Source organism: Pipistrellus kuhlii, unplaced genomic scaffold (genome assembly GCF_014108245.1).
Source record: "Pipistrellus kuhlii isolate mPipKuh1 unplaced genomic scaffold, mPipKuh1.p scaffold_m20_p_5, whole genome shotgun sequence".
NCBI lineage: Eukaryota > Metazoa > Chordata > Mammalia > Chiroptera > Vespertilionidae > Pipistrellus > Pipistrellus kuhlii.
In genome coordinates, this window is record NW_023425551.1 from 78,561,457 (window position 1) to 78,586,529 (window position 25,073).

The 25,073-nt window shown below is 50.6% G+C and overlaps 2 protein-coding genes across 5 annotated transcripts in view; one reads left to right on the top strand and one right to left on the bottom strand.

Moving 5' to 3' along the window:
- Positions 1-5,598: 5,598 nt before the first annotated feature.
- Positions 5,599-22,182, top strand: CCDC167 (coiled-coil domain containing 167). 2 transcript variants are annotated; one of them, XM_036413590.2, is made up of 5 exons: positions 5,632-5,688; positions 16,818-16,883; positions 20,245-20,339; positions 20,512-20,564; positions 21,856-22,182. In XM_036413590.2, the coding sequence occupies exons 1-5, from the start codon at positions 5,647-5,649 to the stop codon at positions 21,957-21,959; spliced, it is 360 nt and encodes a 119-aa protein (XP_036269483.1). In that variant the 5' UTR covers positions 5,632-5,646; the 3' UTR covers positions 21,960-22,182. The 2 variants fall into 2 exon arrangements, with proteins under 2 accessions (XP_036269484.1, XP_036269483.1); XM_036413591.1 differs by lacking the exon at positions 16,818-16,883 and having other exon boundaries at positions 5,599-5,688.
- A 1,245-nt stretch (positions 22,183-23,427) lies between these two features.
- Positions 23,428-25,073, bottom strand: part of CMTR1 (cap methyltransferase 1) — a 57,331-nt gene continuing 55,685 nt past the window's right edge. For all 3 annotated transcript variants that reach the window (XM_036413560.2, XM_036413561.1, XM_036413559.1), the window contains one exon: positions 23,428-24,802. In XM_036413560.2, the coding sequence (XP_036269453.1) occupies positions 24,670-24,802 (133 nt within the window). In that variant the 3' untranslated portion in view covers positions 23,428-24,669. The remainder of the gene's footprint in view (positions 24,803-25,073) is intronic.

Genomic DNA, 25,073 nt, shown 5'->3' on the forward strand with positions numbered 1-25,073 from the left:
GTCCCTTAACCTCTCCTGAACACCAGAGTCTTCACTGGCCAAACAGATATGAGCATATGTGTTCTGCCTTTCATAGCAGTGCTTGAGGAATACCGGTTGTTAAATAAATTAAACTATGTAGGCTAGTTTATGGTAGGCTAACTAAGATTTTTTTATCTTGTATAATCCACCTGAGAATTTTTTAGGTACCTACTATTATTATCCCCATTTTACAGGTGGAGAAACTGAGTCTTGGAGGTTAAAAACTGGCCCAAGATCACACAGTTGATGAGCAACAGAGTCAGATGCCACATTCTAAAACACTGGCTCCACTGCCTTTGTTTATGGCCCAGCTATAAAGTGATGCATGAAGATGGGGTGGCAGTTATTGTTACTGCTTCACAGGACATTGCCCCCCTTGGATGAGCTAAACATTGAGGGTGGAGATCCATGGTCTTATGAGACCCAAACTTAGATCCGAGAGAAGCAGAATTTGGGGATTTATTCCTTCTGGGGGGGGGGGGGGGGGGAATTAGTCTAAAAACCACATGAATTAAGAAATCTTTAGGCTCTCAGTGGAAGAAACCCAGCTCACTCTAGCTTACTCAAAACAGGGGATTTATTGGCCTTCCTCCTGGGAGGGGCAAGAGTTAGGCACCTGCAACCTGAGCTCCAAACGTTAGTAGGGCACCCCCTCTCATCTCTCAGCTGCTGCCTCTCTCACTTCCCACGGGAGCTCCTCCTCAGGGAAAGGAGCACGGCTGTTGGCTGCTCCAGGATCACATCCCAACGGCTCTGCGACCAGAGCTCAGGTGAGTTCATTTCCCAGCGAGAGATGAAAAATCTCAGTGAAGAACTCCTATTGGCCCAGCTCAAGCCCTGGCCTCTGAAATAATCCAAGTGTGGTTCTGTGATTGGCTGCCCAGCTTGGATCACATGCCACCCACCCATGTGACCAATGAGAGTGGTTAGAAAAGACGATGGCAGGCAGAGATGGCAACACAGATATGGATTCTGGAGGAATCTCTGAAGCCAGTGGTCACCCCAATTTGTGTCCTCTCTAACTGGTGACCCCAACCTTGGCTTCCTCCTTGTCAGTCTACATCTACTAATGAGACATCTAATGGGCTTTTAGTTTCATATTCCTGTCTCCTTTTTCAGAGGTAGTCTTCTACATAAATGGAGGATTGGGTCTTCTGTAAGCCACTTCATGCTTGGAGGTTCCTCAGCTTCCTCATCTGTAAAATGGGGGTGATTGGGTCTGCCTGACTCCCCTTGCTGAGCTGTGTGAGGACCCACAGCGCTAATGGATACGAAAATTGCTCTGGAAAGAACAAAGTGCCATATTTACTAAACACAGGATGTACTTATTGATTTATTATGCTCCTGTGTGTTCCAAAAAAAGGATTTGAGGTAGTTCACCAAGATGCACACAATACAGTGGGATAAAAATAAAGTGATATAGCAAAGAGGAAACAAGGGTAGAAAAACAAAATAAAGCCAGGGAAAATGCTAGCACATGGGAACCCATGCCCCAAATTCCAAAAGTTCAGATCTGAGCTTCCTCGCAAACAAAAAAGTGGGAGGCATGCTCAGTTATAAAAGGCATTGTAGCAATAAGGTAAAAACGTACCAGCATAGCTTGTCTAGTTTAATCAATGTTTAATGAAACTAATGTTTAATAAAAATCTCTTCTCCTCAAAGAAGATAGCATGGATATTGAGATATTATGAATATTCCTATTCAACAACATTTAGAATCCTGTCCTTTTGTTTTCATGATGTCATCTCACATGTTCCTTCAGGGTCTCACATGGTTTCATCAGCTATTTGTGATTTGATTTAATTTAGCTAAAGACTGGATACCAATTAAATATCAAGCAAAAACATCCATGCCATCTCTTCTGCTTTCTTTTCTTTTTATGGTGAAATGAGTTGGAGTTAAAGGAGTGGCACATGAGTTCCCCGGACAAAAAGTTTGAGCATCTGAAAAAGTTTGGCTATGCTGAAACATAAAAACCACCAAGACATAAAACTGATCCAAGCAGGCCATAAAGACACTGCCTTTGCCTCAGAACTTGGACTACAATCTGCTGCCCTGGAACAAAACCCAGACATAAATCAGCCTTCACTATGTGTTAGCCACCTATGAAACTCTTCATTTCCTGCCCGAAATGTTTCTGACAGAATGATCCCACTCTCCTGCGCTCCTGCTCTGAAAAGGTGCCCTCAGGTGGCAGTGGGGGCTCAGGTCTGGACCCCACAGGTAAGGCAGGCCCAGGATGGGACAAGGGATGGAATAACTGACCCAAGGGTCTTCACGGCGGATAAGCCAGGGCTGTGGCTGATCTGCACAGCACTTTAGTTGAAAAGGGCAACTCTTGTAGGCTTGGGAAACCCCTTCAGTTCCCACCTGGGGTGCTCTCTCCCCCATCTGCACCTGATCCAACCTCAATTATCCTTCAGGCCTCAACAAAACCCACAGCATCTCTTTTTCCTGAGCTCCTAACTCATCCACAGTAAGTACAGACAGCTGGCATTTAATTACATGATGTCTGGTATTCACTATTTCACGTTGTCAGTCTGTCTCCCTAACTAGATTAAAGACATCTAGAGAGTGAGGATTGTTCTTATTTTATATGTTTACCTTACAGCCAACAAGGGTGCTTTATGTCTGGGCACTTTACAAATAACAAAGTCATCAAAAACAGAATTTGAGGGTGTCTAAGCTGACTAGTTCTGCCCCCATGCATCCATTTCACAGACAAGGAAACGGGGAGCCAAAGAGGAGACTTGACCTGCCCAAGGTCATACAGTGAGGACCTGGCCCACCCACGATCAAACCCAGTTCTGTCTGCCAATGTAGTGCTTGCGCTATTTCCCATAAACACTTCACCCTAAAACTCCTAAATAGAAAAGCTCAGAACCACAGCTCACGAAAGAACAAAGACAGACAGACAAACAGACAGCTGATCCACAGCAATCCATCTGTGCGTGGGCAGAATTTCCAGGACAAAGCCAGGCCGAGCTGCAGCAGGCTCAGCAAACAGTCCCCGTGGAAGTCAAAGCCGGTCACCGCATGTACTGGGATGAACGGGCCTCTGCAGGTTCCCGGGGCTCTTTCAGCTCCCCCAGCTCTGCAGGAGCCAGCGCTGTCAGCAATGTCCGGGCACAGGAAACCCATGATTGATGGCCTCAGCAGGAAGGACCAGTAGAGGTGGAAAGGGCGCCTCCTCTGGAGGGAGACACTCCTGCATGTTGGGGGCTGCCTTTGCAGTGAACTAAATGCCCTTGAGAGCAGAAAACAACCCAAATATTTGTCCCTAATTCCTAGCAACATATACTGTACAGTCGTGTCAAAGCTGATAGAAACCAATATCAAAACAATAATCAAAATAAGAATGACCGCAATTGCTAAGCGAAACCCTATAATGAAAAACTGGCAGCGGGCCCCTCCGTCCTGCTGAACCTGTCCTGGTCACTCACAAACCACAGCACTGGCCATTTAGTGATTTGCACAACAGCCTACAAGCCTGGCCCACCAGCTTGTTCTACAGACCTGGAAACTGAGGCTCAGCCAACTTAAGTACCTGGACCCCAACCCACCACTGCTCAGTGGTAGAGCTGGGATAGAAATCCATGTCAACCTCATCCCCCCCCCCACTTCCCCTTTCACACAACCCACTTGAGCTCTCATTCCAGTCCCATTTCAAGTCTTGGTCCTGTTATAAGAACCAGGGAACAAATTTGATTTGGAAAATCCAAGCCTCTTGAGGGAGAAGGATGACAGCTCAGCCATTATCTCACGGGGAACAGGGGAGAAAGACAAAGCACTGACAGGAAGCTCACCACGGCGCGTGGCTTTCTTGTGGTGCCAAGCACAGGCGGAAGGAACCACTTCTAAAAGAACACAGTGTTTTCCCTCTTCTCGCCTCCCCTGGGCCCGTGCCTGTGATAATTGGGAAGCAAGAGTCTGGTTTTTCTGGGATTGGGTGCTGTGAAGAGTGTTCTGACAATAAATGCCGTTGATTGACAATTGATAGACAACGATCTTGAGGAAGTTTCTCCTGTGCTGGGTGTTATGCTAAGAGCTGCACTAAACAACTGCTCAGCAGCCTGCTGACTGTTCAGAGAGAATTTGCTACGATTTTCCTCTGTGGGCCTCAGGCAGGCGGCCAGCTGAGATGAGATCTCAGGTCCCTTCCAGCTCCATCATTCAACAACTCTATCAAGATGAGAACACAAATCTGGACACATTCACACACCGAAACCACAGGCACACACTCCCACCCCCACCCCCACGAAAGATAACTGCTCAGAAAATAAGGAGCTTCGATTCTGGACTCATATTCTTTGACCCAATAATTCCACTTCTACACTTTTATCTTAAAATTTTCAGAAAGACAGAGCTATGTATGCAAAGATGTTTCCTTTGCTTTATTTGAAGGTGATATCTAACACAAGGTTGGCTGTATTCCCTCGGTGGCAGTTGCCACCATCACAGATAGTGATTTTGAGGGCATAGGAAATTGTCTATGATAGTGTTTTACAAATTGCAGCTCCATATCCATTAATGGGTCACGAAATAAACTTAATAGGTCTCCGGCCATCAACTTTTTATTTTTATTTTTTAAAATATATTTTATTGATTTTTTTACAGAGAGGAAGAAAGAGGGATAGAGAGAATCATTGATGAGAGAGAATCATCCATCAGCTGCCTCTTGCACACCTCCTACTAGGGATGTGCCCGCAACCAAGGTACATGCCCTTGACTGGAATCAAACCTGGAATCTTTCAGTCCACAGACCAAAGCTCTATCCACTGAGCCAAACCAGTTTCAGCTGCCACCAACTTTTTAAAAATATACATAAAATAGGCCAGAATACAACAATAGAACATGGCAGGTGGCAGAGATGTTTGTGTATGGGGAAATGTTAGTTGCAGTTACATGGGTAGCTGGGCCATGGGACAGAAGAGCATTTCGTACCATGGGTCAAAACATTTCAGAGTGCCTGGTCCAAGGGTCTGTGCAAGAGGGTGATAACAGCATAAAACACTGTCTGGCAGGAAGCCTAGAGGCATGCACAGAACCTTGGTGTTAGAGGTAGGATAGAGGATGCTGCTCAGGTCTTCCGTGAGGTTTGTGGGTAAAATAACACGAGACAACAAGGAGGAATAACAACAGAAGGTCGTTCTCAGATTCCAAAAGGCCACGGAACTCAAGACAGGGCTTCCCGGAGCAATGGTGCTTCAGGATGCGCTTTGAAGGTTGGACAGGATTTAAACGGGAGGGTGGGGGGTGCAGGGTGGCCTCCAAGTGTGCAGGGCGGGCCCCTAAAGGGATGGAGGGCATGAAGAAGAGGTGGAAAAGGTCTCCCTCCCGCTGCTCTAATGGGGCTTTGAATTAGCAAGGCAGGCAGCAGCTCCGCGATAATGGCCCCAGGGCCAACTGGCCTCTCCCCGGCCCCAGGCTAAGGCCGAACCAGAGGTTGCCCCTCACAAACATGGTGGCGCCCCGCAGGCCGCGCCCCGCAACAAGATGGCGGTCGCCAGTAGCCCCACCTCCCGCCGCCCTGGTGGCCAATGAGGGGGAAGCACGAGTGTGTGCGCATGCGTGGTGCTGCCAATGGGCGTGTCCAATGCTGACTGGGGGATCCCGGCGAGTAACATGACTAAAAAGAAGCGGGAGAACGTGGGCGTCGCTCAGGAGGTGAGGGGGGAATGGGGGTGGGCCACGTCGTTGGGGGTCCTTTCCCCGCCGCGGGGAAGTGAGTGCGCCCGGCCGCGGGTGGAGGAGGCGTTAAGGGTGAGGGGGACGCGAGTTTGGGAGAGATGCAGAGTCCTGCGACGGCCCCTGGGGGTAGCTGGAGTTGAGGGGTGAAGGAACCGAATGTTGGGGGCCCGAGGGGGGTGGCGGAGATGGGAGCCGGGGGAGGGCCACTCCAGAGGGAAGAGGCGTGAAGAACAGGGGCCCGAGAGAGGGCGGGACAAGGAGATGAGGTCCTGAAGGGGTGGTAGTTGGGGGTGAGGGGTGGGGGTGGGTGGAGGTTGGGGGTGGGGGGTGAGTGGGAGACACAGGGCTAGAGACCTGAGGTGAGGGACCCCTGAAGGTGAGGGAGCCCGTACTGTGTCGTGTATTCGTAGTGGCTTCACTGACTGAGATGGGACAGGTTTCCTTGGGGGCTGGAGCTTGTGACTGGAACATGGCTCTGGGGAACGGCGGGAATTCGCGGAGCAGGTGGAGTGGGGATGGTCCCAAGGTGCTTAAAACGAATTCGCTGCGCCCGGGCGGGTCCTCAGTGGCCTGGGGTGTCCTCCTACCACGGGAGGCGGTGGGTCTGTCAGGCGTGTGATGGGAGGCTCGCTCGCTCTCTCCTGCTCTCTCTCGCAAGTCAATTTTTAAATCCTCAGGTGAGGATTTAAGACATAAAAATAATTTGTTGCATGTGAGGGGGAAAGGAAATGGATATAGCGACAGCTATATGCTAGTACTTTGTTTGCATTCTAAGTTCGTCCTCAGGACCAGCCTGCGCGACTTTTACAGACGAGGAAACTGAGGTTTCAAGTAGAGCCTAGGTTGAAGAATTGGAGGAGCTGAGAATCAAGGTGATTCGTCTTCTAGTGCATCTTGTTTCTGATGTTACAGCTCCCTTATGTCACCCCCCAGAGGCTACAGCGCCCTTAGGTCAGTGGTTGGCAAACTCATTAGTCAACAGAGCCAAATATCAACAGTACAACTATTGAAATTTCTTGTGGCTTGAGAGCCACAGTTTGCCGACCACTGCTTTAGGTCATCTGCCAGAGGATCCATTCTTGGCCAGGCACCTTGGGAGGCAACCAGTCAATGTTCCTGTCTCACAGTGGATTCTCTCTCTAAATAAATAAATAAATTAAGAAAACATGTTCTCTGGTTAGGATTAAAAAAGACAGAGATAGGGTAATAGTCTTCTTGAGCTTACTATCAGTTCAGCGCTTCTCAAATTTAAGGCTGCATTAAGAATCATTTGTAGCTGAAGCCAGTTTGGCTCAGTGGTAGAGCGTTGGTCTGCGGACTGAAAGGTCCCGGGTTCGATTCCGGTCAAGGGCATGTGCATTGGTTGTGGGCATATCCCCGGTAGGGGGTGTGCAAGAGGCAGCTGGTCCATGTTTCTCTCTCATCGAGGTTTCTGGCTCTCTATCCCTCTCCCTTCCTCTCTGTAAAAAAATCAATAAAATATATATTTTTAAAAATCATTTGTAGAGCTTTTTACAATGGAGGGTTGAATTCTCCCCTGCCTGGAGTAATTCAGTAGGACGTGTGTGTGTGTGTTTTGGGGGTTGGGGAGTGGTATTTTTAACAAACAATTTGGGGTTTTCTATTGATTTAAGAGAGAGAAACATTGATTTATTGTTCCACTTATTTATACAATCATTGGTTAATTGTTGTATGTGTCCTGACCGGGGGAACCTACAACCTTAGAATATCGGGACAATGCTCTAAATGAGCTACCAGGGCCAAATCATATGCTTTTAACAAGCTACACACACCATGCTGAAGCAAGAGGTTTTAGTACCACCCCTTGAGAAATATCAGCCTATTTGGTAGAGAGAGAAAAAGAGGTTGATGGAAATAGCAATCTCCTTCTGAAAGAATAATAGATGGTCAAATGAGAAGGCACTATGCAGTGGGAAGAGCATAGACTTTATAGTCTGTATTAGGACATGGCAAGCTGCTATAACAGAAACCCCAAAAGTCAGTGGTTTTGAGAACAAGAAAAAAAAATTTTCTAACTTGCTAGAGCAGGGATGTGCAGACATTGATTCTAAGGTTCAGGTAGTAAATATTTTATAGTCTCTGTTGCAACTACAGTTGTTCCTCATTATTCATGGAGTCTGTATTTGTGAATTTGCCTCCTTAAAATATATGTGTAACCCCCAAATCAATACGTGGAGTGCTTTTGCAGTAAGTCACAAACTCAAAGCAAGTTGAACACTAGCTGGTGGTGTTCAGTAGTTACAGTATTCAAAGGGTCACGGGTTCAATTCCTGGTCAAGGGCATATACCTGGGTTGCAGGTTCGACCCCTAGCTCCAGTCAGTGCAGGTTCTGAAGGCAACCAATCAATCAATGTGTCTCTCACATGGATGTTTCTCTCTCTTCCTCTCCTCCACTCTCTCTAAAAAGCAGTGGAAAAAGTATCCTCAGGTGAGGATTAACAAAAAACAAAATTAAAAAAAAATTGTAGTCTTTGGAGGCCTACCGATCCCACTAAGTTTGAACAAGGTAATGTTCTGCTTTCTTAATTTAGTTCTTTTTTTTTTTCTTTTTTTAAAATATATTTTTATTGATTTCAGAGAGGAAGGGAGAGAGATAGAAACATCAGTGATGAGAGAGATCCCATCAAGCCCACAACCCAGGCATGTGCCCTGATGGGATCAAACCATGACCTCCTGGTTCATAGATCAATGCTTAACGATTAAGCCACACCAACCAGGCCTTATTTCAGTTCTTATATAGTAAAAAGTGTCCTTTTTGTGGTCTATTTAGTGCCACATTTTTTTAAAAATAATTTTGTGCTGCTTGCTGGTGATTTTGCTGTTTAAAATGCCGTCATGTGTAGTGCTATCTAGTTTTCCAAAGTGCAAGAAGGCTTCATGTGCCTTACAGATAACGTGTATGTTGTTGTTTTGTTCAGGTCTGAGTTATAGTGTTGTTGGCTGTGAGTTCAATGTTAATGAATCAAGAATATATATGACAGTAGGCCTTTTTAAACAGAAATACACACAAAACAAGGTTTTTTATTGATCAGTTGATAATAATGTTGTGACCGGAAGCTCACAGGAACCTAACCTGGTTCAGTATTTGCTCATTCATTTTTGGTGGCAGCTTTATAGAATATAACTACCACAAATAACATCGGTCAACTGTACTCAGATAGGCTGTCTTAGCACAAAAGCAGCCATAGACTGTATGTAAATTAATGGGTATGGCTATGTTCCAATAAAACTTTATTTACAAAACAGGCCCACAGGCTATAGTTTGCCAACCCCTGGTCTAAAATACTAGGACAGTAGTGGTTCTGCTGTATTCCTTCCATCTTGTGGCTCTGTCTTCCCCTAGGTCCTTGTTGTAACCTCATGAACAAAACCAGGCCACACCCACCGGCTGGGAAAGAGCACACCGCTGTCTTAAAGAGTCCTGGGCCTAAAGTGCCCACTTTCCAAAGGCCAACATGCAAGCTAAGAATCGAGGCCTCACCTAACTGCAGGGCAGGCTGGGAAATACATTCATCAGCTAGGAGGCCACATGCCCAACTACAGCTTGATTGCATTGGAGGAAGGAGCTAGTGTGTTTTAGTGCAGCAGTCGCCAACCTTTCGGACCTCACGGACTACCTGTTGGCATCCACTGTTTTAGTGAACATCCCACAGTCTACACAGATTGCAACTTTCCTACAGTGTGGTTTTGAGGATTAAATGAGAAAATCTATTTAAAGTGCCTAACAGATGCCCGGCGGTGTTATTATCAATAAGCAATGTTCTGTATTAGCAGCTTTTGTGGTTCTTGTACATGTTTTTTTATCATGGTTAAGTCAACCTTCAGTTTTCTCATCGGTAACTTCATCAGGGGTCACAGACTCACTGTGGTCAAATACAGATGACAGATGTCTTTTGTTTGGCTGACATGGTTTTAAAAATGCTTTGAATTTGTGGAGGGAGGGGTTCTAATACCACCTTATACCAGCCACATTTGCCAATTTTTTTTTTTACCTGTCAATATAGATATTTACATTTGCCATCTTGATCTCTAAGGTTACTTTTTGCTTGGATATTCTAACATTTGAGATCTGTAACCGTGCACCTTAGGAAAAGCTTGGCATCTGACTGTCTCCTCACCTTGTTCGCCCATCGCCCCCAGCGGGTCTGAGTATTGAATGTGCACTGATGCTCAGTAGCAGTAGATATTGTCCTCATTAAAAGTTGTGTGCTCAGAGCCAATGAAGTGGTGATTTAATCAGAAATGTTTGTTAATCTGACGAGGGCAATAAAACCCCACAAGTGAGTGATCTCAGCACCTGCAAACAGTCTCCACTCGTAATGAAGCAATTACTGAGCAGGCAGCACTCACCCTGAGGCTGGCTCGGGCCAACTGCACGGGCAGTCACCTCCCAGGACAGCCAAGGCACCTCCTCGCCTCCCCCACTCATGGCCACTCATGAGACCTTTTTATCCAACTCATTTGCCACCTTGTGAGATTTCGGACTTGGGAAAAACTGGCCATGAGTTTTAACTTCTGAGAGTTCATTATGAATAGCAAGGAAGAATTACAGTTCAGATGAAAAATCACCATTCTCTGGTACTGATTTTAATGCTGTGTGGGAGGAGGGGGAGTTGTATTTCAGTCAAAACTGATAGGCGGGTTCTTGCTGAGGAAGGGGTTGCATTTCGGTATAAAGTGATGGGATTTTGGCTGGTGTAAAACTGTTTGTTTTTAAATCTCTGGTCGTAATGAGCTGTTACTTGGTCCCTGTGCTTTTCTTTCAAAACTGGACCTTTCCGCTTAATGTCTTTAGATATTTCAGCGGCCAGTTGTCGTAACAGATGTGCAGTGTCTTAGTTGACTTCTTAAAGGAAATAGTTGGTTGAATCTGTCCCCTAGCACAAAAACATATCAGTTTGTAAAGCTTTTGGCTACAGGTTACAGAAAACTGACCTCAAGTGACCAAACCAGAATAGGGCCCTATAAGGCCCATGAAATCATTTGGTCTGGTCCTGCCAAGGCATTAGGGATGAGTTAATTAAATGATTGACCAAGTACAGCAGGCTAATTTTTAAGTTGACAATTTTGAATGGCCCGCAAATAATGTTATTCAATGGCCCTTGGCCTAAACAAATAGGAGTATGCGTTCCCCCCTCCCCATACAGGAAATTTGGAGATTGGTGGCATTGGTTCTAAAGCGCAGCTATGTCAGGGCTGGTATTTCTGCTTTCTCTTAGCTGTTTCTTCGTAGTCACAAGATAGCTGCTCACATTCCAGTCATCATATCCAACTTCAAATAATGAAGGAGAAAGGATCTACAACACTCTTTGTGCCTTTTATAAGCAAAGCATAAGCCCTCCCCGGAGTCTCTTAGCAGACTGCTGGAACATCTTATAGGCCAGAACTGGGTCAGGACCACGCCTAGCTGCAGAGAGGCCGGTAAAGCATCTGTTGATCTTTTCTAACTTCTGTAATGGAGTCAGACAAAGAAGGGGGTGGTAATCGATGCTTGGTTGGCCAACTAATAGTATCTGCTGTAGGAAATAAAAGTTAATGGGGGTCGTTTAAAATTTACTGGAATCCTTATCAGAAAAAGAGGCCCCAGATCAGTGACAATTAAGTTGAGGTGGTAGGTTGAGAGGAGAAAATGGCCTAGACAGGCTAAGCGCCAGAGGAAAGGAGCCTTGACACTTACGATTATTTGTGTGCCAGTCCTGCTGTAAGCTCCCTGAGGGGAGGGAGGGGCAGAAGCCGGGCAGGAGCCTGCCAGTTTTCTGAGACGAGGGCTACAAGCAATAAATATCTACCCAATTGGTTTGAGTGGCTGGAGGAGGCACTTGGACCGTTGACTCTGATACCTGAGTCCATTTGAGTGGTTTGCTAGTCAGAGGTTAGGAGGCCACAGTGGAGCAGGCAGTTGGGTACTGCCCAGCCAGGGGCTGAGAGAGGCTTGCAACATGTGGAGCCTGTTCAAGGGCTGCTGACCATTAAATGAGCCTCACCTGCTGCCAGGCGCAAGCGACAGGTCAGCAGTGGGCAGGTGATTTCTCTCGCCAGCCCGTGTCTGGCTCCGCTCCACTTGACGGGGGTCAGGAGACTAAAACCTCATTACCTACCACGGCTGGATGTCAGCATGTGTGGAGTGGCTGTTTGCCAGCATCTTAATTAATGAATTCATAAGGCGCAGGGTAGATGCCAGTTCTTGAAAAATGCTTTCAGCCTTTCAGCGATGAAGAAGCTTTTCCTAATTTATCAAAAAATATATTTGGGGGAAGAAGAGAAAACAAATTCCAAACAACATCCTGGCCAGGGACAGATGAGGGCTGCAGGCGCGTCTCTCCTCGCAGCTGCTCGGCACACGAAGGTCTCGGGGTATCTCAGGGCTGCGTGGGCTTCAGCAGGGCCCCTCGCGTCCCTGACCCAGGGCCAGGGTGACTGTCCAGAGAAACAAGCCCCTGTGCACTCTGCTTCTCCTGAAAATTGCTCATTGATTAAAAATTGGAAAGGTTGCCCATGTTCATCGCTCGGCCCCGGAGAGGAGCTTCTCACAGGGCCTGGTTTGAGGAGCCACGGGTGGAGGTTTTTCTGCCCCCACAGAGCCCTGGGAGCCTCCTCATAGAAAAACGCCCCTGGAGTAGTGCCAGAGTAACCAGCCCTTTGGGGTGGAAGCCACTTACCAGGAAAATTGAGGCCCATGACCCCATGTGACTTGGCTGTGTGGCCTGAGGGCCTCAGATGGAACGCCCCAGTGCTCTTGCCAGAGACCATCTGGGCAGGCGGTGCGGCTCCTTTGCCCGCTAGAATAATCTCCCGGCCTCCCGGGCTGAACGTGGTGGATCTCCAGAAACCCAGCCCCAGGCTGCGGGGGCTGGAGCTGGAGCTGGGACAGCTGACCCCACTCTCAGCTGTGAATTAACACGTGAAAGGAAAGACTTTGATGCCTATTGGGGAGGAAGGGCACATCAGGCCCACTAGCCCACCTTTTCCTTCTCCAAACTGGGTCTGGTTGATTGGTTTGTTTGTTTGTTTCAAATATATTTTATTGATTTTAAGGGAGGGGGATAGAGAGTCAGAAACATCAATGAGAAACATCGATCAGCTGCCTCCTACACACCCCCTATTGGGGATGTGCCTGCAACCAAGGTACACAACACACCCTTGACTGGAATCGAAGCCGGGACCTTTCAGTCCTCAGGCCAACACTCTATCCACTGAGCCAAACCGGCTAGGGCAATTGTTTTGTTTTCAAATTGAATTGGGTGGCATTGGCTAAAAAAAAACCATATAGGTTTCAATTGTACAACTCAAAAAAACCATATAGGTTTCAAGTGTACAACTCAGTAAAACATCATCTGCACAATGGAAAGGGAGTGGGAGAGGTGGAAGTGAGCAAGCTGTGTCTGTTTTTGTGTGTCTGGGAAGGTGCTTTGGCAGTTTACACAGTCTCGGGGAAGGTGCCTGGGGTGTTGCAGCCGGGAGTTGGAGGGTAATTGCCTTCATGAGGACAGATGCTCCGCTCCTGTCTCACTGTCTCCAAGCAAATGGATTTCAGTCAGGTTCTTCCCTCACAGAGCATATCTGTTACGTGGACAGACACCGGCAAAGCCCTGGACACGTTTACTCAGAATAGAGAACCTGTTGGAGCCAGATCGCAAGCTTAGACAGACTTGGACCAGGACGTAGAATGATTTCCATGAGCCCTTCTTTGTCATGAATGTTTTCACAAGGGGTTTTAAAGAAGGAGCATGCGCTCTGGAGCAGAAAAACACAGATTCCCGCCCCCGCTTCTACCACTTCCCAATCACATAACCTTGGGCTGGTTGCTTAAAATCTCTGTGCCGGGTGTTTGCTTCTCTCTAAAATGGGGCTGTCCCTTCCTTGTAGAGTTGATGTTGACCTTGGGTAGCATATATGAAGCTGCCCACCAACTGTCTAGCCCAGGGTGTAAGGAGGGAGGTTGCACCAGGAGCGAAGAGTGCTCAGGGCCGGTGGCTTAGGGCTTTCTTGTAGGCTGGTGGCCAGCAGCCCAGAGTGGACTGCCTGGCTCTCCCATGGACGGCTGTGGGAGCCTGGCAGGTGACTTCATCTCCATGGCCTGAGTTTCCTCAGCTGCAGATGAGGATACTAACAATACTGCGCATTCGGGTTGTTGTGAGCATCCCACAAGGGGACCGAGAAGAGCACCAAGTGTCTGGCCCCTGGCGCATGTGCAGTGGTGGCTGCTCCTGGGTTGCTGTGGTTTAGTGTGCGGGGCGTTGGCCTCCCTCCATGAGGCAGCTTTGACTCCTCTGTGCCATCCAGACACACAAAACTTGGTGATTTGAGTTGGAATCAGATACCCCAGCAGCATGCTCTTTAGTAGCCCAGCAAGAACCTGGCCAGGCAGGTGCAGGGTGTGCCCTGTAACCACTGCCTGGCTCCTGGGGTTAACTCATTCCCAGCCACTTTTCTCACTCACCGGTTGGAAGCTCCCGAGAGCAAGGCCAGCAAGACTGGAAATGACTTCCTGAACTATCAATAGAAAGCAGTGGCCAGTGCCAAGCCCTGAGGTGCCTGTTCCCTTCCCCAGAATAAAGTCTGGCCCTCGACAGAGGCAACTTAGGGAGCGGGCAGGGAACCCCTCCCAGACTGTCAAGATGATCCGGGGGCACCAGTTAGCCACCTTCAAGAGGGGAAGCTTCCATAATGGAGCACAGCTATGGCTCGTTCTTGTCGATAGAATAAAAGCTGCATGCAAGGCCCAGGCGGCGCCAGGCCTGGTGCTGGCCCCATGGGGCCTGACCCTACCATGTGCTGGGCAGTTGTATGTGAGCTGGCACTCATGTTTCTTGCCCCCAAAGAGGTCTCATTGAGGACTTTAATTCCAGGAGGCTCCATACCACTGAAAAGATGCCTCACGGGGATTTGAGATGAATTTTACAGTTTCTCTTAACACAGTGGTTTTATGGCATATAGGACCCCAGGGAGACTTCCCTAAAGCTCTGAGAATAAGGTGTTTTCCCCCAGTCAGATGGCAGAGGGGATTTTGCTTAGCTGCTCGGGGTTACTGAGCTGTCATCAGAGCGCCATGGACCACACGGCACTCGGAGCTGCATCTGAAGGAGGAGCCCTGAAGGCCACCGGGACAGTCCCTGCCCCTGACGACTGAAAATGAACAGCCCTTTTTTTCCTTGGCATCTGCCAGCAGGAACAATGGCCACACTTGGCTGGGGTCACGGCCCATGGTGACCTTGACTGCTGGACTGACTTCAGATCTTGACATTCTTCTGCAGGAAACATCCCTGCGTCTGTGGAGGATCCTTGGCCTCATACTTCTCGCTGAGCCTGCTCCTCTGCTCACTCTTGGCCACCCGCCAGGCACCCAGTCCCCGGTCTGTGTTTGGACAGGAAGGCAGCGGTTCTGCGGCAGAGTTACTCATGGGCCTTTCCCATTGCAGTACAGACTCCCTGGCTCCTGGCTCCGGGCCTCCTCTAGGTCATCAGCCCCCTCCTAGAGCAACGCCCCTTCCCACTTCCTACCTTATAGACCCTTTTCCCCTCCTTTCTCCTTCTCCCTCATGGCTCTGCATCTTCCCTTCTAGGCCCAGGCCAGCAGTCCCCGGGGCAGGTTTTAGCCGCTGCTGGTCTCCGGTCAGATTATAGATTTACCCACCAGGACACCCTGCACACTCACCACTGACTGCTTGGTCCTTTACTGCATGCATATGAGTTTCCACAACACCTACCGGGCACAGTTTACTAACTTGTAGGGAGCTCGTACCACTGCCTTTTCACTTCCTTGGGTTCCTTTGCGGCTGTGCTGCACCTGCTGTCATCTTAGTGGCTTAAAGTGTTTATTATCCTGTATAAAAATGGGCACTTTGTCTTCTGAATATAAATGTAATGTATGGGCACTTCTTATGTCATTGTACATCGGGGGCATCTACTCTCCCCCCCCCCCCCCCCCCTCCTCCCCCTACTGTCTGAAAGTTCCCTGTCTCAGTCCCCACCTTGGCTGTAACCACTTTGCCTATGACAGTCACAGCCAGCATTGCTACCCAGGAAAATGACAGTCATAGCCAGCATTGCTACCCAAGAAAATACAGCTCCAGGAAAACCCCAGCACTGGAGCCAGTCTTGAGCCCGCCACACTCCTGCTAATTATCCTGCTACCCAGCATGTTGGGCAAGAGTCCTGGGAGCCTCCCTCCATGGCCTCCAGAGTGTGACTCTCCCACTAGTGTTGGTTGGGTCTCTTATGATGGGGCCTCTTTCTGCATTAGTCCTGGGCTTTGAGTTCCTGCTCCCAGCTGGACCCCATAGAGCCACGGTGTGGGTGAACCGAGGCTCACCTGCCATTGCATGTCTCCCCGGAGTGCCCAGACCATGTCTGTCCTGCCCTTAGCCCCTGCTGTAGGTCTGTCATCCTGGGTTCCACCAGGCCCAGCCTCTCAACCTGGTGCTGGCTCCAGGGCCCCGGCCCAGCTTCTCCCCAGGCCGATCACGAGGTTCCCAGTATGCAAGTCCTGAGCCAGCCGAATGGGCTGGCCTGTGGAGGCCTTGCTGCCCTGCAGTCTCCACCCCTGCTGAATTGCCCCCAGACTCAGAGGATGGCCATATCCAGCCAGAGGGGTTCCTCTTCCCACTGCTCCCAGCCCGTGGCCAGGGCACATTTGTCCATCAGTCTCACACACAGCTAGCTCCTTCTCTTACTCTGGCCACAAACTAACTTTTCCTTTTATCCCCCAAAGATCAGTGAAAACTTCTCTGATGATAATGGCAGCAAACACTTCCTGAACTACGTGCGTTGAGTACCGTTCAAGCACCTTGCATGCATTGCCTCACATCCTTGGGAATCTGAACAGCTTTGTTCTACAAAGATAAGATTAAGAGATATGGCAAGAGAGCAACAAGCTGAGGCACCTGGGTACAGGCCCCACCTGTGTGACCACACTTTTCAGGAGCCACCATTTCTGGTTTCTAGGCACTTGGGCTTCCAAATGCTTACCCAGCTTTGACTCTCATATAAGTTTCTAGAATCTTCTTGCCATTTGTCTCCTTATTCTGGTTGTAACCCCCATGTCTTCTCTCCTGAGCCTTGCTATCTTCTCTGTTGCCTTCAGCCTGCCAGCAGAATGAAAGCTAAGGACTGCAGATTTGCAGGGGACTCTGCAAAAAGCATAATCCAGGTGCATGTTATTGAGAATTGACTGAAAATCTAACTACCATAGGGTCTTTTTTAAGGCCTACTTTCTGAGTCTTCTCCCCCATTTCTGGGCCCATCTTGTCAGCTCTGCTCTGTAGCCACCACTGCTGACCCAAGTCACAACTAAAAGATGCATCCTGCTGAAACCGGTTTGGCTCAGTGGATAGAGCATCAGCCTGCGGACATTGAAAGGTCCCGGGTTCGATTCCGGTCAAGGGCATGTACCTTGGTTGCATCCCCGGTGGGGGGTGTACAGGAGGCAGCTGATCGATGATTCTCTCTCATCGATGTTTCTGACTCTCTATCCCTCTCTCTTCCTCTCTGTAAAAAATCAATAAAATAAAATAGATAGATAGATAGATATAGATAGATATATATAGATATATATTTTTGTAAAGATGCATCCTGAGCCTCCCTCCCTGCCTTCTCTGCAGCCTGAGGTGACTTGGAATCTCTGCACCCACTATTACAGCTGCCCGAGAGCCAGCTTCTGCTTCAGCAAGTGCTGCAGGGGGTTGTCAGCAGAGTCACCTCCTGCGGATGGGTTAGTGGCCTTCTAGGCCACTTCTAGCTGCCTGACAGCCTCAGCCTCCCCTCACTCAGCCACATCCAGCAGCTGGGTTACAAAGAAGGGGAACTTGCTACTTAGAAGGGAGTCAGAACGAGCTGTCAGCAGGACATAAATATTCATAGAGGGAGGTTAGAACTTGAGTCCCTAAAACCTTGATTTGTGTTAGTCTGTTTAAGCCTCATTAAAAAGTAGTAAATGAAAGGGGATATTCAGTGGAACCGCAGAGAAATTGGGCTTGTTCAGATAAAGGCCTCTGACTGCCAGCTCCACAGGCCCTGCCCGGAGCGTAACGGCAGATTGGCTTGGCCACTTGTAGTTTGCCAACCTCAATTTAAAGATTTTGCTTAGCATGAGTTCCTGGCCTTGCTCCGGGCCAGTTAGCACTTGTTTGGACACCTGGTAGCCTTCTAGAAGCATTTAGAGATGGAAATCCTCAAACTTTTCCTTCCCAGAATGACATGCAAACCATGGTCTGGCCCAGGGGTGGCAGGGAGAAATCTAACCAAGGACTAGCACTGCACGGGGTGATCCACAAAAGCCGTATCTATGTGCATGATAGTTGCTTCTCCTAACTTCTTCCAGCTTCTATGGCACAGGTGGAGGCTTTCAGAGACCATTGCTACATGAGGCCTAAATCCGTCCTAGCTCCTGGGCCCAGCCATGCCCAACCCTACTCCATGGCTACAAAGACTGCAGTGGGCCAGGCCTGAGGTCAAAGGAGACAAATGGCCAAGATGCTTCTAGGGCAGGAGCTACAAAGTCAGCCCTGGGGGCCAAGCAACCACATACATGAGTGCAATGGGTCCATCTGGGCTAGACCTGAACCCCAAACTGCAAGTTTACACCCTCTGCCCTCAGGGCTCCCAGCGTTTGGGAAGAGGAGGTTTGGACACACAAAGTTGGAATGACATAGCACATACTCAGCCTCATGAGAGGACTAATTTGCTGGGGGCAGGAGGCAGTACCCCTCCAGCAGAGGCTCACGGAGGAGGTAGAGCTTTAAGAAGTAAGCTTTGTTTGGGACCCAGCATGGAATCTGGTGTTCTGGTTGGAGTTTCTACACAATGGAATGGAAACGGCAAATCTCGGCGTCCTGAGGGGCTGGGCTCTGTGTTGGGGGTGCTGCTACAAGACTGGGCCTCATGGCTGCCTGAAGAAGTACCCGCTTTCCTCAGCCCCAGCTCTGGTTCCACAGACCATCACACCAGGCATGGCTGTTCTGGAGCCTGGCTCCCCAGAGCTCATCTCCCTACAGGGCTTATTCTAGGATGGCCTTTGGCCTCCCCAGGCACAGGCCCTGTCTCCTGGTTGGGGCTGTTTCCCAGGACAACCGTCCCTTTGGTGCCCATTAGCAGAGAAATGACACAATTAACCAGGCAATTAACTCAACACTATGCAGTTGCTCCCTCCCACAGGGCCCTGTTTCCGGAAGCAGAGTTGGCAGCATGCTGGTTGCAGGGAAGGGATAGATGGTGCATCATCTGTGCCCGGCACTGGGATGAGGGAACTGCTGACCCAGGATGGGTGCTGGCCAGGGAGAGGGGCAGAAGGCCTAGGGACTTCAAGTGCAACTCCCACACTGGCCCAGACCACCTGCCTGGGAGTTGGATTCGTATTTGTGGTTCATTGGTTCCCGCTCCTTCAGGGGCCATTCAAAGGGACTGGAGCAGAGAATTGCCTAAGACCGCTAAGGAAGGAATTCTCCTCAGAGAATTCTGTTTGGGGCCCTTTCTCCCATTTGGAAATAGAGGTCATAGTTGCTATCCTTCCCAGGGACGTGGTGAGAATGAGTTAAGTCAGATGGGAAACTGAGCCTTACCGGGCCCTCGGAGCCTTCCCATCTAGGCTCCTGCCAGCACGGCAGGGGTTCAAGAAGAGCAAGCCAGTCCCAGGCCCAGAGGTGGCCATTTACATCTGGGGATGGACACAGATGAACTTTCAAGGCCAAATGCATGATACCAGGACCCAGTGTTTATTTTATCAAGTATACATCTCTGAAATTATAACCAAAACAAAAAGGAAAACTGATAACTTTGGCAACCAACCTTTCAGAAGCAATTTTGCCCCACAGGTTACAGCTACCTTGATTATGGGCAATACTTTGCCTCAAGAACCCAATCAGAAAGAAATAGGAGTGTTTTTAAGCTGCATTTTTAAAAAAATATATTTTATTGATTTTTTAATTTTTTTTATTTTTTACAGAGAGGAAGGGAGAGAGAGAGCTAGAAACGTCGATGAGAGAGAAACATCGACCAGATGCCTCTTACACACCCCCTACTGGGGATATGCCCACAACCAAGGTACATGCCCGTGACCGGAATCCATCCCGGGACCTTTCAGTCCCCAAGCCGACGCTCTATCCATTGAGCCAAACCAGTTTTGGCTAAGCTGCATTTTTTTTACACTTGATATTTTCTATTGGTTCTCATGGGAAAATATATATTCTCATGGGAAAATATATAAAATATAGCCTAGTTTAAGATTAGTGGGAGAATACCTCTGTGTTCTGCCCCTAGGTTCCTTCCACCCATCCCTCACGTTTCCTTCCAGGATGCCCTTGCGTGGCTGGTCTGCCATGTTCAGGGCAGCTGTGAGGCCCTGAGCAACACCCCCGCCATTTCCAGTGGGGCTCAGGCTGTACCACATGGAGGCCAAGGACAGCACAATAGAAACGTTAGGGATGACAGCCTTCCTCCCCCCCGCCCCAGACCCTGCCTATTTGGAAGTGAAAGGCTCTGCTGCCCTCTCCAGCGGCTGGTGTGCTGTGTTTCAGATCGATGGGCTGGAGGAGAAGCTGTTGCAATGTCAGAGGGACCTGGAGGCTGTGAACTCCAGGCTCGATGGGGCGGAGCTGAGCCCAGAAGCCAGGTAATGCTCCTGCCCCACCTCCCGCCCTTCTTCAGCCCCTCATATCTAACCTGGGCCCTGGCCTCCACCTGCCACAGAGGCCAAGCCTTTGTCCAACTTGCCCTGGAATGCCAGCTGCCCCTCGGGTGGGAAGGAAAAGGGCTTGAGCCACAAAACTCTCCCCCCCTCACAGGAAGTCTCTGGAGAAGGAGAGAAACAGCCTGATGAGTAGAGCCTCCAACTATGGTAAGAAAGTTCCCTTTCGTCACCAGCCCCGCCCTCCAGTCCCAGGGTCCAGAGACACAGACAGCCCAGGAGCCCACCAGGTGACAGGGATCCAGAGGGGGCAGCCCCCAGGAGGCTATAGGAACCACTGTAAGCCCAGCAGCTGGAAGAGCAGTCTGCTCCTTTGTTCCAAGGGAGATAAAGAGGACTGTGGGTCTGTTCTTCCTGGGACAAAGGGGTACGACGGTAGCCAGGCCCAGAAGATTCTCACATCCACCCAACTTGGGAGGGCTGTTCTCCTTGTCCCTCTCCCCAACCTCCCTGCCCCCCCACCCCCACCCCTTCCCAGGAAAACCCTGTGATGGGAGTCGGGGCCTTGGGGACCATGAAGGAGGATGAACTTGGGAGCCCTGAAGGGTTACTGGAGTGGAGCAATGCTGCCACCTTCTGGGTGCTGGGGGCACAGTCAGGTAGAACCCTTGCAGGGCACTGAGCTAGAGGGCAGCTGCTGGGCCCACCACCACCCCTTCGACCACCCGCCCCTGCCTGCCGGGAGAAAGCTGATCTGCAGAGGCCCATCGAATGTATCTGTTCTATTCCCTGAGGGGCCAAACCTGGCCTAGAACCAGCCCAGAACAGTCCACGTGGCAGGGACCCTTCCAAAGGGACCGATTTTGAAGAAACACTTAAGTGTGTGCAGTGCATGTGCACACCCCTACCTGAGCCTGGGCTGTCTGGCCTGCCCAGAGCTCATCTGTACCATCTCCCCACTCTCTCACACAGGCAGAGGCGGGACATCAGTGCCCCCCACCCTAGCAATTTTCACACAAATCGCAGCATCCCCACTGAGACCGTGTGGCTGCAGAGTAGGACTGGCTTCTGCCAGAGGTGAGCCTGATGACCTCACGGCATGAAGTGCCTCCTCTTAATGTCCCTCATTTGTTGGCTGGGATCCAGCAGAGGGCACGAAGCCCACCCAGTGACAAGGGAGGACTCACCTGGTGACGCTATGCCACCATGTCACTGGCTTTTACGTGTGGCCTTTTGGTAACTCCTCACACACCCATCCTCAACTTCAACTGCATTTGGAGAGAAATGGTTGGTAGCATTGTGTTGGGACTTTTGGAGGCTGGGTGGGATCGGTAGCCAAAGGTTGCGAGGATCGAGGACAGAGTCCTTTTCGTGGATAAGGAAGTGGCTGGCAGGGAACACCTCGGTCCTCAGCAGTGTGTGTACCCACTTGTGGGAGTGGCAGTGGCAGCTGAGAATAGCAGATGGGCCTAACCTACCTGTCCAACACCATTTCCTCCAGAGAAGGAGCTCAAGCTGCTTCGGCAGGAGAACCGGAAGAACATGCTGCTCTCCGTGGCCATCTTCATCCTCCTATTCCTCCTCTACGCCTACTGGCCTATGTGAGCCTGAGATTTCTCCGGTCAACAGCCCGGCCACAGCCAAGCAGGCCCTTCAGGCCTCAAGAGGACCAAGGTACAGGGCCATTTCTGCCCCATCGGACACTGAGCAGGGCTTCCTGTTGCTCAGCCCCTCCTGCCTCAGCTCCTGGTCTCCAGGACTGCCGGCTCCTCCCTTATCCCAAGGGAGAGGCAATAAAGAACACCCAGGCTGCTGTGTGCTGAGTAAATGTCACGTCTGACTGCAGCTGGGGGCGGGGGCGGCACGCAGGAACCAAGAAGAGATGTTCAAGGCAAAGAAAGCTCTTGGCTTAGAACTCAGAAGGGAGACTGTAGGGAATAAGACAGCAGGCAGCCTCCCCAAGCCTGAACTACATGGAGACCGATTTCCAGGGCTTGGGTATCGTGCCTTCCACCCCCACCAAACACATTGTCGTGCCCTGCCTGCAGCTATGGCAGGAAAAGGTAGCCTATGCAGCGAGGGCAACTGGGGACTTAAAGTGGTCGCCTGGCAGTCCTACGGAGGCAAGGAGTTAATCCGTCTTCAAGAGGAAGGACAGGCTGGCGAGGTCTGGCGGAGTGAGTGGGCAACAAGAGCCATGGTAATGACCAGACTGACTTATGGTGACAGTGGGCAGTAAATCAGGCGGGTCTGCTGGGAAAAGCGGTAGAGGTGGGGCTGGCAGGCTGGTGAGGCAGGAGCCGCAAACACAGACATCACATGCAGCCTCTGAGCACATCGCCCAACCCTCCCGCCAGCACAGGGCCCGGGATGCTGTTGGGAGGCTAGAGCAAGGTAGACAGAACAGGGCAGCCAATAGGGTGAAGGGCTTAGGAGCGAGAGCACCCCAATTGGGTGAGTAAAACATGGAAAGGAGTTGCCCTGGGAGCTCGGGAGGACCGTGAGGCCAGGGCAAAGGAGCCAGGTGAAGTGCAGGCAGGCTCTCGAGGAAACCAGCAGTGATGCGACAGGAGAAGGAACTAGCCTGGACCGGAGGGGGAGGTGCCCTAGGCACCTGCGTGTCTCCCACTCCAAGCACAGCCCCCAGTGCAGGCACAGGAAGGAGGGATGCTGGCTGGGAGTCGGCAGAACCATCTCTCCTCCTCTGGCCTAGTGGTACTAATTGGTCTGACACCTCTGTTATTTTAGTCGCAGACTGATCCTGGATTGTCACAGTATCCCAGAGTGAGCTGTGTGATTTATGTGAGGGGGAAAAGCGCCTCCCTGCCCTGCTGGGCTGTAGGCTCATTCATCCTCCCATCCTGGCTTCCAACAGGAGCTGCATAATTTCCCGACTTCCTTGGGCCCCTCTCTGGCAGCAAGCAGCAGCTCTGGGAGCCCTGAGCTCTCTTCTCTCCTCTTCCTCCCGCACAGCTTTCCCTTCCCCTTCAGCCCAAGCTGTTTTATCCAAGCCAGTCCCAGACCAAACACCAGCCACAACCAGTAGCAGCCCTAGCACGGAGCCACACAGGCATTAAAAATATGTTTATCTTTAATGATCCAAGATTTTGCAAGACACACATATACCCAGAACTGGGTGGAAATACAACATTTTAGCAGTGCTGCTGCCAACCCGGGGGAGGGGGGAAAGCATGAGGGCTGGATGTTGGCTGGACACACCCCCACCACAAGGTGTAGCCAATTCCAACCTGACAGGGAGCCTCAGTGCCCTGTCTCCATGGAAACCGGTGTAGCACTGGGATGGGGCCCTGGGGAGCCTGTATGAGCATCTCTGGCAGGTATTTCCCATTAAAAACAACCCCCAGTGCCATCCCCACCCAAAGCTACTGCCCAGCTTCCTCTCTTCCCCCTCAGCCTACACCATAGAATGGCAGAAGTGACTGTACCCCCTCTGGGTAAGGAGGGGGAGGGTAGCAAGGTGGCTGTGGCAAACGAGGTACCCTCTTGCAGTGGGGACTGCTGCTGGGGCACAGAAAAAGGCAGGGCTTTGATGGTGCTTCCTTCCCTTCTAGAGCTGCCCAAGGTGTGGGTCAAAAGGGGGTGGGGCCCAGAAAGGCTCATCACCCCAGGAGGCAGCCACACCCACTACCAAAGACAGTGCCTCCTGCTTCCTGGTGTGGGGTCAGGGACGTGGGCCACACCTCCCTTCCCGGCCTGCGGGACTGTCAGAGGTCTAGGCTGAGAACTCCGGGGAAGACCAAGACAGGGTGAGGGAACAAGACAAGAAAATCTTCTCCAACTTGGCATCAAAACAGAGCAAGTTCAAAGAAACAAAACCTTGATTTGTACAGCAGGTACTCCTGGCCAGCTCCCAACAGGGGGCTCACCCACTAAGGGTTGGCCCAGTAAAAAGTTGGGCAAAGCTAGGGCATGGCGACCTTCAGGACAGTCACAAAACTCAGAAAAGTGAGTCTACAGGATACAGGGGAACAGCAAAGCCAAAGCCCTGTGCTCTGACTCATCCTCCGCAGCCCCGCGTGCCCGGGGCCTGACCGCACACCACGTGGGAGCAGCGTCTTTCAGGCCGAGTCCGGCAGGGGAGGCAGGTCTCCGGGGAGGGAAGTCTAAAAGATGTCCCAGAAGGAACATGTGAGTGTCCTCTGACGGCCCCTGACAGCTCTTCAGGGGAGATGGAGAGGAGACCATCCACCCCTCCTGGCCAGGCTGTGGTCCCCTGTCCTTCGAGAGGGGCCCAGGTAGGGCCCTCTAACTCTGAACAGCGGGGCCGTCAGTAGCAGTGGGCGTCCCTGGGCCCTCAGGCGCTGTGCGTCTGGATGAAGGTGAGGACTTCCTCCTTGGATAGCTTGTCCGGGTCCTGGGGCTTCTGGGAGTCATGTACACGGATGCCATCCCCCCATTCCCAGAAGAGCCGGCCATAGTAGCAGATGCTGGGGAGGAAGGAAGTCAGAGGGCTGTACCCAGAGATCAGGACCAAGAGATTACCACCCACCTCTGGCAACTGGTTTAGGGGATGAGTATTCTTAAGTGGAGAGGTCCCCACCCAGGACCCCAACCATCACAGCAAGTCCTGGCATCACTATCAATGATGCCACTTGAGGGTCTTCCCTCTGGCAGCCAAGACCCCAGAAGGCTCCCACTCCTCGCTTCCTAGGAAACCACCTTTTCCCAATGAAGAGCTGCTGCTGCTGTTTACATCCA